The following is a 14,425-nucleotide window of genomic DNA, read 5'->3' as shown; positions in this document are numbered from 1 at the left end:
GACTTCTGGATATTTGATCCGGGAAAACGTTATATTCCTCGTCACTCCCAAAGATCTCATCCTTTGTTCTTGAAACTTATTTTTTCTGATGCGCCTCCTCATTGTTGGATAATGAAATGTCCATCACATGTCACATGTTACAGTCGCGGGCTTAACAAAAATTCTAGAATCTTGCTCAGTACTTTCTTTCCGCAGACGAACTCAGAACCATCAAGTCAGGCTCAACAAACAAGTACACCATCACCTGTACCAACAACGACATCGACCAAGGTAAAGTTGAAAATATCATACGAGCTAGGACAGTCGCTTATCTCAAATCAAACAAATCTGTCAACTAGTGTCTATCGGACGTTGTTTCGTGAACGTACAGTCTTCAGTGTATTATTGTTCAGGGGGAGGGGATAGGTACTTGTGACCTTCTGAATCTGATTTGTTATTTCAATTTACTCAATGATTTTTTATTTTCTCAGTTAGCTATTCTCACGTTGTAGGACTCCAGGGATGGATGGGTAATCGAAGTTCCTTTGAGGGGGAAATAAATTGTATGATAGGTTGAAAGGCTATTACAATCTACGGGTGGTTTGAAAGACCTGCCCCTCTAATAGTACTATGCAAATAACCAAGAGTCTTGTAATCAATATTTAAGAAAATGTGGCAGATTCCAAGATAGCTCTTACTTTTATATAGTAATCTCTATCAGACCTAAATATCTAATTCAATGTGTTTTTAGACCGGTTATAACTAAGGATAACATGGTTTGTTATGGTGAAGTTCCTCTACTGTTGTTGATGTTATAATTTGTACTACTACTACTAATATGCTAATAAGGAGAATGGGTTGTTGGTTGGTTGGTTGGTTGGTTGGTTGGTTGTTGATTGTTGGTTCTACTACTGCACTAACACTCTACTGACTGACTGACTCTACGCTACTCAATACTACTACCGCCAAACTACTACTACTAAACTACTACTGTGACCAAACCTCTGTAGGCTGATGGTGAAAAGAGAAATTATGGGGGGGAGAAGAGCTTCTTTTATATTGAAGAGTGAGGGATTTTAGCTCCAGGGGAATGTGTTTGAGGGAATTTAGCTGCAGGGGATCTCAGTTGCACAGCATATGTACACCTGTACTGCACAGCCACCCAAACAATGAGGGAATTATGCTGCAGTGACACTATTCGTACACCTTATCTGCCTGCATATATTGCGCTGCCTGATGTCATGCGTTGCTATGTACCCAAGCCACCTTCCATATCCTTCAGAATATGTTGCTATGTAACCAAGCCACCTTCCATGCACGCTGCACCCAACTAGAATACTCCTCCTTTCCACGATTTGGGGGTCCAAGCCTCTCTCTGGTCCTCCTTCCTTCCTCCTCCCTTGTCCTCGTATCCACATTGTGTATTCTTCCGTCCAATCCACCGCGGTGACCAAAGGGTGTATGTATGTAAATGTTGGAACTGTTGTGTAAGATTATCTCCTCCTCTTGCAATGGGTTCCACCTGTATGTAACTGTACTATCCCAATACCTTTGCAGATGTCCTTTTGGCATTGCAAAAGGCACAGAACACCACAATGTTCATTGCCATTCTCAATAAGTCTATCAATACATATCAACACTCAATACCTAGGTAAAAACTCAAGATGCAATTATTTTCTATTGATTCAATCTTCATTATTAACATTGTTTTCTTCTTAGTTGTTTACTACTACTGGTTCTAAAGTGTTTGCAATTGAATAAGACCTCATTGAATCACACTCATCTCCTTATTTGTTATATTTTTACCATTCTTTGTATCTTTGTTCAATTTTTTTTTTATAATTATTTTTGTAAAATCTTGAATAAAAGGAAAAAGACTATCATATCCCAGCATACCACCGGGATTTATGAGCACAGACCATCCTATTACTTAGCGCCAAAAAATTGACCGCTTTGAGTATTGATTGAGACTAGCAAGCCTGTTTGAAGCTGTCCCCGCACATGGTCATCAAAGCGTGACCAAAAAAAAGTTTCAAGTGAGAAAAAAAACGTGTGGATTGTCATTGCAAACATAAGAACAGAATCACAAGTTGTGGCGAGTAAAGAACAACCAAAGAACAATCAAAGAGATATCAATCAAGTGCACCCAAACACATCCAAACTTATTCAGCTATGCCAACAACCAATGAGAATGACCATAACAAACTCAATGCTCTCAACATGTCCCAACAGGAAAATGTACAGTCAAAAGTGGTGTTGCGTGAAGATCTCTGAAGAATGTCTTGTGAGAAGCTTGAGGAACACATTACAACAATAAACACCAAATTTTACGCAGAACCCCTGAAACCAATTCAGATGGAAACCATGGTCAGCTTGGTCCGTGGCAAGCATACTTTTACGCTTGCTGGGACCAGTTTTGGTAAAACAAGGATTGGCGCGGTATACTATTGTCTCTTTCCTGCCTACAGAAAACCTATTGTGCTCGTTTTGAATCCTTTAGATTCCCTTGGCAATAACCAAGTGAGTTGGTCCCAGATAAATGATCAATGTGTACAACAATAGAGCTAATTTGCTTGTAAACAAAGGTTTTGGAGAAAAAAGCTGTCAACATCAAGGCCGTGAACTTGACCAAGATATATTTAACACCCAAAATTGAAGCACAAGTTGTTAGAGGGGAATTTAGCTTTTTCTACCTGGTTAGTTGACTTTGCTATCCAAAAAAGTTTGCTGAGGCACTGACTGATTTAGAAATTTCAAAAAACAGAGCCCCAATGTTCTTTTGAACAATGGGATGTTTTTTGATTGCATGTTTCAGTCTAAATTGGTGTTGACAGTTATTGACAAAGCGCACATGGTCTATGTGTGGGGTTTAGTTGCAAGTGGGCTTGGAAAAAAGATCAGCTCTCACATGAAAATCCAAGACCAAGGAATCTTCTGGCCGTCCTACGGGGATTTAGGTGCCAGACTCCTTGCAACATACGGCGTACCAATTCTTCTCTTATCCGCAACCTGCTGACCTATTGCAATCAAGAAAATCCTGAATAGTTTGAAGATATTGCCCGAAAACATGGAACAAATACAGGGCGAACTCACCCGCCCAGAGATTTGTTTGGTCCAAGTTCCAATGCAATGTTCTCTTGGATCTTGTAACAACCTCAAGAGACTTTTTGGTCCCAGATGGAAAGATTCCACCAACACGCAATTTGACTTGGCAAGTCCTTCGGGCTATCCACAATGCTTGTGAGATTTGAGCTGGCCACCTGGACCCTGAGAGTACCTTCGCCCGGCGATACCATTCTTGCACAGGCAACATGGATAAGATTGAGATCATTGAGGGGTTTGAAAAATTGTGTTTCCCCATCATATTGCGCATGATGGCACTTGGATTAGGGCAGAACTGGAAAAGGGTATGGAGTGTTGTCCATGTTGGAAGAGGGGATCCTTCATCAATTTGCCAGATGATTGGGAGATACGGTTGTGGTGATGGAAATCCGGGGCTAGGTCTAATGTTTGTTGAGACGCACCGGAGGAATGGGAAGAATAAAACAAGTGATTTCAACACTCCACAGGAGCAGACTGATGATGATTGTATGGATGCATTTGCCATCACTCCAGTCTGTCTTTGTATTGCAATGTTGTTGGATAACTTGTAAGTTTCCTGATTTATAAATCAACTGTCACTCGGAAAGACTGATGATCTGTACAGATTGGGATACATACCGTTAGATGAGAATGACCCAAGCGTCAAACTTGAACGATTGCGCGAGGAACAAAACTAGGTTACAAAATGTTTATGCTCGAACTGCAATCCGGAGAGTGCAAAGCTTTTATTCAAGGGATTCAAACATTTGACAGTGGATGACTTCAGCAATAACATCACCTCTAGAGACCTCACGTTTGATATTCCGGCTTTGCCAAAGGTTGCTAAAGGTCCAACAACATCACATCCTATGATTAAACCGGATACAGGAGAGAAACCATTGGATTGTGAACTGGAATTTTTTTTCTCAGTTTTTAGTTGCCCAATACGCTAAATTTCACCACAATCTGATTCCACCCAAAATTTTGGAATTTGAACCTAGTGATCATTTTGGGATTTTTGAGGCACAAAGGGTTGTTGTTGAATTTCAAGGGGGGCTTGCCAATGATGAGCTTGAAAAAATCTTGAGCGGTGAAGGTCTTGATGGTCAAGAAGCATATATATGGGATCAACTCAATGACTACAGTGACAAACCTTTGTACTTGGATTATTTGGAACAACTGGAAATGGAATTAGAATTGGAAAGACAAGTAGCTGAAGAAGAAAAGGAACAACAGGTCTTAGCAAGGAATCTAGCAACACTCAAAAGGCGCTGAAACAAAGCAGAAGATACTAAAAGGAAAAATGATGACATAGCTGCGGAAAGGAAACAACAACAATTGAACAACAGCTAGTTTTCATCTTCTTCATCTTCATCACCTTCTTCTTCAATTGTCTCTAGTGGGCCATGAACACTATGATATAGGAGGACTGTTGATGGTTGCATTTGGTTCAGCAATTTGCTTTTTTGTTTTTAAATCTTGATGTAAGGCAACCAATCCCAATTTGGATATGTCCGCAGTTTTGGTTTTGTACGCCGCAGATCCTGACAGGAAATCATGTTGCTGAGCCATGTGTAGATAGCTGTTAATAGACGTGTTGGTTAGGTGGTGTTTGTGCAAATCGGTACACCAGATTTTTGCCCGAATCCCACTTAATTCCCTGTACCAAACTACGTAGCTGAAATCAATCATTATATTAGAAACACTGAGCCTACATCACCAGGGAGAAAAAGGAAAGCTTACAATGGAAATTATCAGTGAGAAAACATCTTTGAGGCGGCTAATTTCTGTCCCAATTCCGCTGTGGTTGTAGAGGTACTTCAACCAGAAGTTCTGGTTTTCTAACAAAAAATCTTTTGCCACAAAATAATTTGCCCGACCACTTGGTTCAATTAAGAGAGAGTGCTGTAAGACTTTCGCCGAACCATCAGGTAGAACTTTGGTCAAGAGCAATATTGTTCAAGGCAAATATATTGAATAGTTCTTCAGTTCTTTCATTCCATGTGCCATGACGGTCCATTGTCTCCACATATTAAGCACTCTTCCAATATCTCCGGCTCGCATCACACAATAACATTCAATTACTGATGCAAAATCTTGTAAACAAAGGAGGGTATTCTTGAGCCCTGTTTCAGAAGCTGATGACGCACTCCGGAGTGCTGTTGGCAAAAAAAAAACCCCCCGATTGTAGCACTGTTCAACAATGTCCGCAAGTCTCTCCGACAACATCTTGACTTTTTCTTTGGGAAGCAAGGCTTTTGGAAGGCCCATAAAATTCCTCAAGCCCAAAAAAATTGCTACTTGTAAGTATTGATGGTATCAGATTCAGGATGAGGATGTAAACTTACAGCAGGGCGTAGATTATTGTTGCTTCATGACACTTTGTCATATGTGTAATCATAAGAGTAAAGTCTTTTTTTGTTGTTGGTTGTTCTGAAGGAATTCCAAGTGATGATAGTGTATGCCATGCGCCTAAATCTTTGGCGTCAGAAGAATTTCCAAAATGAAGAAGAAAAAATGCCTGTGAAACATTCCAAAGAACATGAGAGGCTCCAAGAAGAGTGACAACGGCAGAAAGATCTTCTTCAACATGACCACTGGGCTTTTGTTGGGCCCTCAGACTTTCAACATTCATACAGGTGGCAAGGTCCGCATTGATAACCTGAAGGCATGGGAAAAACTCTGTTGAGCTAAGATCTGTTTGGCGCAAAAACCCTTCAAGGACCTTGCTCGCCCATTCAGTAGAGTTTTCCAATGCAATCATGAGCTTGAACATTGTTATGTTGGGTTCTTTGACATTGATTGGATCAATCACAGGCAGATCCTTGTTCAATGTATATTGTTTGTCTTCTGGAATGGCTAGAAAGTCAAGTAGGACACAAGTGATCTGGCTTTTGAGTACCGCTTGGAAGTGTGGGGCAGAAGCAGAGTCCGGAAGAAATCACAATGGTTGAACCTTCATCTCCAACAATTTTTGGACTGCTGCCTTGAAACTTCCAAGGGAAAAGTCTTGTGGGTCAAACTGGTCAATGAGTTGACGGTCTGGAACATGAAGGTAGCCCCAGGTTCCATGAAAAATCTGAGTAGTTTTTTTGACCAATTTCTTGTGTATGGACTCCTCAAAATCAAGGTTGTCCATGCATATAATGGGCGCTAGAGGGGCATTTGAATTTGCCATCTTCTTGACAACAGTCCTCTCTGCAATTTTTCCAAGTGAATTGAGGGCTTGATGGGCTGTTTGGCAGGATGAAGCAAGACTGATATAGTTGAGATAACTGCTAACTCTTTCCGTCACACCGCATGCAAGCAAAACAACCGTGTTTTGGATCTGAAGGGCGTCATTGCAACGGTTAGCTCCAAAAGCGACCATCAAACAGACGGTGGTGGCAATCATGTGAGGGCAGTTGTTACAATCAAGCTCTTCTTCGACGTCTTCAGTTTCTGCAGGACTTGCTTTGATTTTCTGTGTGAGCAGATTGTATCTGTTATTTAGATTTTTTTTCTTCACTAATCTTGCTAGATTGGTATCAGAATCTGAGGTGTCTGAATTGTAAACTAGAATGCCCGAGTTGCTTCCACTTGTGGCCGCGTGTTTTTCTTTCCTTTTTCCACTTGAACCTGAGGCTGTGTTGGTGGCTTGTGATTTTGTAGCCGCTGGTTGTTCTTTTTGTACCTTATGGAGGATAGGGTTATACAGGAAGGGTATATCATGTGTGACGTGCTGTTCCATGCAAGCCACTTTTGCTTTGTCAGAGAAAAAGGCGGGCGTGATCTTCTTTGAGTTGTAATAATTCCCCTGAGGGAATTGACCATGTGCGCCACCTTCTGCAGCAATAACATGTTTTGCCTGTCCAGTCAGAACAAACTGGCATGAATGAAAAGCCAAAGTAATTATCTGATGTCTCATATCTAAGAATACTTACCTCTGACAATATGTAGGCGCTCCAGCAAGCCTTACCGTCAGTTGTCTTCTGTGCAAGGTTCTTGATGGTGTTGATAACAAGCATGGTTGATGCCCATATAACAGGCGCCCCCCACAACCAACGATTTGATTTAATCTTGGGCAATTCGCTCTCGAGATAGGCCTGGATAAAGCGTTTTGGGTCCAGATTGTACGCGTGCATGACTCTATCGATGAAGATGACCTTTTCGGCTTGTTCTGAGAGCAATGGTAAGTTTTCTAGGCACATTTTCTTGCCGGTAGCTGACTCGGTTCAACCTTGTGCGTTGGAAGGATTGTCAGTATTATGATTGGTGGCAGGAGTGAACAATTGGAACTAAGAAGCCAGTGATCGAAGCTAGAGAGTCAGTAGAAAAAAAAACTGAAAAAAAGAAGCGTGCACGTACATGGGCGCGTTAGTCAGAGTAAGGCCGTGGAAACCTCCTGTTGTGACACATGAAGTGTGATCAGTCCAGACGGGAGAAGTATTCCTAGGGGAAAGGCTGGAGAGGATAAATCTTGACCCTTTTCTGGTTAAGCCTAAAGCCAAGGAGGTGCTGGGAAAAACTCCGGTCGGACCCAACCAGCGGAAGGCTATGGAGATAGCACAGCGAGCATTGGGAACAGAGATGTTGGCGGAGGAGTTGGTGGCAATCCTGACAGACAGTTACGCAGACAAGGGCGGACCTCAAGTGCAGCCGGCAATAGCGGAAGTCAAAACCGCAGCGGTTGTGGGTCAAATGGAGGAAGTCAATGTTCTTCCTCCTCACGCTGTGTCATGTCCGCTCGGTTACGTCAGTATGAAGATAGGCGGCAAAACGGTGTGGGCAATGGTGGATACCGGATCTATGATCAACATCATCCCAGCGGAGTTAGCACATGCTGATGAATTTGACTCGGCAAAAGTCATCGACCAACATCCGGACTATAGGCGGCGCGGAGCCTCATCACTCACAAGAATCATAAAGAGGACTTCTTCAACAATTTGCAGGTCGGGGAGATGGAGGCACTGAGGGTAAAGTGTTGGGAGATGTTGGGGGGTATTGAGAACGTCTGTTTGGAAAGTACTGTGTTTTGCAGAACGCTTGGTTCATTCTCCAAAGTTTCTGGTTTCGTTGACCGGGGGCAATCACATAATTTTTATATCTTTTCGGCATGGTGCACCTGACAGATGTCAGATGAGGCCCAAGGCCAAATCCACCCCCCGGAGCCAACGTCCTCTGGTAGATTGTCTTGGAGATGGGTTAGAGACGAACCGAGTTCATATTCAGAACCGGAGCGCCCTCTTTACCCTACCCTCCTTTGCCCATGGCCATCGGCCGCTGCCCTCTGCCCGTACGGAGGGGGCAGGGAGGGGCCGATCGAGCGCTGGGTCGTTACAGAAGGATATCCCAGGCGGGAGTCAATCTGAAGGTTGGGTTGAAAGTTAGGTGTGGATTTTTGTCTGCATGTGCTGAATAAACCTTGAATGCAAGGTTGGCCTAAGGTTTGGTGTAGAGTATAATTTAAAGTTAAGTGCATAGTGAAACCAGAAAATTTGAGAAAAATTCAACCATTCTGCAAAACACAGTAAGATGAAGAAGCAGCGGAGATGATTTGTCAAGATTGTTGCAACACAGTGGAGGACTTCCCGCCGATCTGGGAACCCAGATTTTTCCAGATTTTGCGGGGAAATCTGGGCTCGATCTTACCAGATCCTAGATCTACCTAGATTTCCCTGCGAAATCTGGGAAAATCTGGGTTTCCAGATTGGCGGGAAGTCCTCCAGTAGAACTCTTTTGTGATGATTTGTTTTTTGTGTTGATTTCTTGAATTACGATTTGATATGCTTGTTTAATGATGAATTAGCACGCTTGTTACACGGAGGGTGGTCAAGAGGTCGGGTATAACAAATATGAGCAGAGGAGGGAAGTAACGGTGGCATGTATTGAGGGAAGGAGAAGAGAACATGTCTCGATAATGCCTTATCTTATACAGACAAGGGCCCCTTGGAGAGGTCTGACTTGGCAAGAATAAGCCATTGTGATGACTGGTTACTCTGGGGCTAAGGATACCGTTTGCAGTCCTGTTGTCGATGTCTGGGCACATCTCGAGGGAAACAACGGTGATTGTACATCATAATCTCACTTTTTGTTAATTAACATGATCTGCGATTCATTATTAGTAACTGCTACATAGTGATTTCGTGCTTCATTATACATTTTGGTAGGACTTATTGCTGCTACTTTTGGCAACGCTCCTGATCAGGCTGTGTAGCTATGGAACCGGAGTTCTGATCGACGGAAGGGGGAGAGGGATCGGCGGTTTTTTGCTCAGCTTGAACGGAAGGGGGAGCGGGATCGGTGGGTTGGTTTGGTAGTTGAGAGGCCTTGGGATCGACAGGAGCCACGGCCGGCCCCTCGGGGGGAACGGCACCCGCTGCGTCTGTCGGCTTCTTCGCCCACCCTCCCACCGCCTCCATCTCGTCCTCAGACTTGATGATCGCCCGGCAGATCAGTTGGGTCAACGACGACGTCCCCGGACGGCTGATCTTCTCCACTTTCCAATTAGCCGCATGCAGGATCAACACTAACTCCTCTAACGTCCGTTCCCGTCCTGAGCCATACAACATCAACTGCACTCATTCCAATCAGCCCTTTTCCTCTCGCGTCCGAGTGGATCGTTAGGTAAAAAGCGCGACTTACTTGTGAGTCTAGGAGATCGATCAATGGTCGTCCAGTTTCTTCTAACACTTGAGGATGGGCCGCATCATGGCAGAACGAGCTCTGAACATGTTGGGATATCTTGACATCTTTCAGGATCTCCCAGGTTTGGAGCGGACAATCTTGAACAGACTCTTGACTCCAATTAGTCACGGTCCTCTCGACTAGGATCAGCTTGGTCGACGATGACGAGGCCTCCGAAAGCTGTATGATGATCGGAAGAAAACAGTCTCAATGATTCCTGTGTCTAATCGGTTGGATAGGAGATAATTTACGTTTTTGAGAATCTTGACTGCGGTTTCGTCGTTCCATTCACGAATAACAAAGCGGACGAAGAAGACTCGGACGCCTCGACGGTTCTGGACATCGAATAAATTGTGTGCTTCCAGGATGACTCGTTTTGAGGAAACGGCCTGAGGGAAATGTTTTGCCCAAAACTGGCTTTCCCAGATGGTTATCAAGGAAAAGAAAAAGTAGAATTAACAACAATGAATGGATCATGATATTGAGATTAATTGAGAAGTAGACAGACTGCTTGGGCTTGGACGATTACTTCTGCCCTGTCTTGTAGCACAATTCGTAAACGCGGATACGTGCGTGCCAAGCTTAATGCTACATGGCCGACCCCTCCACCTACGTCGACCATCAAACCTATACGTAGAAACCAAATTAGTTCCGGAGGCTGAATTTCAATCAATCAAGAGTTTTCTTTTCTTGCCGTTTCCTATAGTTCCCCAGTTATATCCGCTCAGTCCCTGGTCACTGGACCCAATACGAGACAAACATTCTGTCGCTGTGCTGCCAAATAAGGCGAGTGTTTGTTTTTGGGAGGGTTGATAGACGCCATGATGGATGTCAGTTGAGAGGAATAACATAGGGGCCGATAGATTTTGAAGAAGTCGAGATATGAGAAACATTTCACTTACCTTATTCCACCCAAAAAAAAAAAAAACAAGTGTTGAAGATGACCCATAAGAGAGCCCATTGTGTTCGAAACAGTAGAAAAATGTAAGAAGCAGCGGGAAGGTAAGAGAGAGAGAGGGGAGGAGGATGTACATAAATCTTTTTAAGCGGACTTCTTGATCATAACTGAGTTGAAGAAACGTTCGGAAGTCCATGCCGGTTTCAAAGGCATGAGAGAACGGAGATTGGTCGCCAAAGAACGATCTCGAACTCGAGGGCTCCAAGATACACTCGGTCAAATGGGACGAGGATTTGAACATTTCGTCCGTCGAATGGGTGATCAAAGCTGGAAGCGTGTTCGGGCCCATGTATTTCTCCGAATTGCTGCTCAAGACGTGCGTGTCAGAGTGGTATATCGGGGAGAGGAGAAAAATGGACAAACAGTTCCCGGGGCAGCTCTTCGGCCGTTTTACCGGTGTCAAGGGCCAGACTATGGCGATTGTTAGCGAACCAACGTTTCTTGGGAGAGGTGAAGATATGGTGAGAGACGAGGAGACGCATGACCCGTTCAAGACGGAGCGGGCTAGCGTCACACTTCTCCGCAATCTCTTGGATGTCCATTCCTGCTGTGCCTGCTGGCCTAAGAATCTCGGGAATGTGGCCTTCGACGGCCACTCGTATAGCCGACGAGACGTTGAACTATATGTACACATGATATTCCATCCATTGCCATCAGCGACTTCCCCTCCCAGAGATATCTGCTTTGCGCCCGAGGAGACGACTTACAGCGAGCGCATGTTTGCATATAAACCCGGTACTGTCCTGGACTTTGGAGGTCAATTCGGCGCAGGCAGCGACGATGAGGTCGACAGCTTCGAGCACCTCGTACGGTGTCACCGGATGGGCCCGAGAGTAGCGCGATTGGTTCTGTTGGGCCTTGGCGGATTCGGCCACCGCCTTCTCGATCGTCTGGACCGAGTTCGATATCAGATCGGCGAGCGAAGACAGCGACATTCTTGGGGGCTTGCCGAGTCGATTGAGGCCTATTGAGGCTGGTCAGGAGGATGAGAGGATGGAGTTGTGGTGGTGGTATGAAGTACAGATGTATGATGTAATCACCGGGATAGCCCGGGTGGACCACGGGAGGCTCCGGGTGTGCTCACAATCCTCGGGAGGATCACGAGGTGCCCCCGTGAGTGGTCCGGCTGGTGGACCGTGGGGCCCACGGAGGGCGTGTGGACCAGATGGCGCTGGGCCGACCTCGCGCGGGTTCCACCCCCCGGTGGGGCCCACGTCGGAGGACTCCTCTGCGCGTAGCGATTAGCGCTGCGGATAACCGCTTTCGCTATTGCATTTTGGTCTGGATCCGTAGAACAAATATTGTGAAAAAGTATCCACGCCAAATTTTGCCGCGTACTTTCAAGTCCTACCTTCGGAGGCTCGCGCCGCCACTCAGAAGAAGAGGGACTGATGAAGTTTGAGGTCTTTGAGGTCTCAGCTCACACACATCAGGTAGCTTCCTGCCTGTCCACAAAACACGCTGCACATTTACCTCGGCACTCAACATGCCACAAATGGGCAGCTATAATCAGGAGAAGGCAGTTTGACCATGCCATGGTCAGAAATTTGGCGGCTCCCAATTAGTTTGTGAAAAGCTCAAAAAGCGTCAAAAGCTACAACACATTCTCAAAAGCTACAATCAGCCCGCCAAAAGCCATGGCACATTTCATTGGCAAAAGTTCTTCAAAACTTTAAACTTTTCCCGCCTTACGCCTCTCGAAAATGCACGAGTGGATTTCTATAAGAAGTGCCAGCTCTCCAGTCGTGGCCTTGCTCCCCACCCACCTGTCAACCAATTACATCCGACGCATCCAACTTCCAAGGCTTGTTGAGATCGTATTACCTGAAAGCACTACCACCCCAAGCCACTCAATCGTCTACTTTCTCGACTCCATGGCCAATTCCGCTTCCTCTGAATCCGAGCCTCGGCCTAGCCCTTCCCGGTGGACTTCAGCAAAGCAGACCTTGTACTTGACCGCAGCCGCTGGCGGCTCCGCCGATTTCCTGGAATACGCCGGCAATGATGCACAATCGACCTGTCCTCAGAGTCCCCCGCCACGACCAGAGCATCCATCACTCGCTGACTTCCATTTCACAAAAAGGCTTGGGCAGGGGGCCTGGGGAGACGTTTACGTCGCCCGCCGTCGCATAGACAACCACCCTTGTGCCGTCAAAGTCATGCCCAAACAAAAGTGTGTAATATCGTGTCTTTATGACACTTTAAAGAAAGAGGCCCACATCTTGGCAAACCTTTCTCACCCATTCATTGTGAAAATTGAAGCTGCCTTTCAGACACAAGATTTCTTATTCATCGGGCTCGAGCTTGCCGTCGGTGGAACCTTTCAAGATTTGTTGGAGAACTTTGCAGTAAGTCCCGGTGATGCCCTTGCCTTGAATTTCTATCTGTCCAAAAGCACCGCTTCTTGAATTGACGCCACCTGCCCCCCTTACTACCTCGCAGCCCATGGAAGCTGGAATTGCCAGGCCTTACGTCTGCCAGATCATCCTAGCCCTTGACTATCTCCATGAGAACAATATAGTTCATGGGGATTTGAAGCCAGAAAACCTCCTCATATCAGCCAACGGTTATATCAAAGTCGCTGACTTTGGTCTAGCACGGAGAACAACAGACCACAGCCCCCTCAACCTAATCTTTGGGACCGTCTATTACATGGCTCCTGAGATGATCAACGGTAGTTTTTTTGGTCCTTCGATTGACTGGTGGGCCTTGGGAGTTATCCTGTACCAAACCCTCTTCGCGCAATATCCTTTTGATGTTGAGAGGTTGCCTAACTTAGATCACAGGTTCTCAAGAGGTTTGCTCTCAATTATCTACATCTCTAAAGCAATAACCACAACGTTCGAAGCTGACACTCCACTTTCTATGCCCTTGCGGTGATGCTATGCACAGATGATCAGAATCGTGTCAAGTTACTCATTGCCTCCGGAAAGTACAGAATACCTTACCCAATCGACTTTCCCTGCTTATCGTTTCTGAAAAGGTTGCTTTCAAATTCTCATACTCGGAGGCTACTCAACAGAGCTTCGATTAGTGACGAGTACGTCTACTTCCTAGGGGTCAAATGGGACAAGGTTTTGAACCAGAAGTACGAGTCGACCTTCAAACCTAACGACATCGAGGTAATCTTGGCCAAAACCAGTAAAGATTATTCTTCCATGTACGCCACTCCACCAAAAGAAGAACAGTATGATCAGTTTCCTGGCCTTTTTGACGACTTCTACTACAAGGGGCCTGGTAGTCCTTGGTAGAACCTTGCAGTCAATTTCTTTTGTCCTGAAGCTCTACTCCACTATGCTTTCCCATTCACTTTAATGTAGCTCATTCAAATTTTGAACAAATGATGTATGATCCTCATCCATCCCAGTCTTGGTAAACATTTGTTCCAACTTCCTCAGTTGTGTCCCTACCGCCTGAAATGCAATCAGATTCCATCCAAGTATCGTACACCCTCTTTTTTGGTGAGAAACTCAACTCATTAAACATTCATGCGAAAAGTTTTGAGATCAATCAAGCTGCCCCCAGTTTCCTGCGGAACTTGGTACGAAATAATAGACATTGGGGTGGTGTCACTGTCGACTTGAGACAGAATCCGGTGTAACTACTGATGGCAAAGGTTTTAAATTGTAAACTTCCGTGTTTTGTGTAGGTTCCTATCTTATTATGTGGATGCCAACCTATCTTGATTTTAGTTTTTCAAGTCCATTAGTCCGATTTGGATTCAAACAGCGGTTGTGACCG

The 14,425-nt window shown here is 45.0% G+C and overlaps 2 protein-coding genes across 2 annotated transcripts; one reads left to right on the top strand and one right to left on the bottom strand.

Annotated features, from left to right (window-relative positions):
• Nucleotides 1-9,221: 9,221 nt before the first annotated feature.
• On the bottom strand, nt 9,222-11,619 carry PtA15_7A427 (uncharacterized protein; the record flags this gene model as incomplete). The annotated part of the gene is made up of 8 exons (XM_053171032.1): nt 9,222-9,614; nt 9,685-9,906; nt 9,978-10,139; nt 10,235-10,353; nt 10,421-10,500; nt 10,759-10,989; nt 11,048-11,304; nt 11,392-11,619. The coding sequence occupies 8 exons, from the start codon at nt 11,617-11,619 to the stop codon at nt 9,222-9,224; spliced, it is 1,692 nt and encodes a 563-aa protein (XP_053022254.1).
• A 768-nt stretch (nt 11,620-12,387) lies between these two features.
• Nucleotides 12,388-13,935, top strand: PtA15_7A426 (uncharacterized protein; the record flags this gene model as incomplete). Its single annotated transcript, XM_053171031.1, has 3 exons — nt 12,388-13,032; nt 13,127-13,481; nt 13,577-13,935. The coding sequence occupies 3 exons, from the start codon at nt 12,388-12,390 to the stop codon at nt 13,933-13,935; spliced, it is 1,359 nt and encodes a 452-aa protein (XP_053022253.1).
• Nucleotides 13,936-14,425: the final 490 nt, after the last annotated feature.

This window comes from Puccinia triticina, chromosome 7A, assembly GCF_026914185.1.
Source record: "Puccinia triticina chromosome 7A, complete sequence".
NCBI classification, from domain to species: Eukaryota; Fungi; Basidiomycota; class Pucciniomycetes; order Pucciniales; family Pucciniaceae; genus Puccinia; species Puccinia triticina.
Note: the sequence above shows the minus strand (reverse complement) of the source record. Positions and strands in the feature narration are given on the sequence as shown.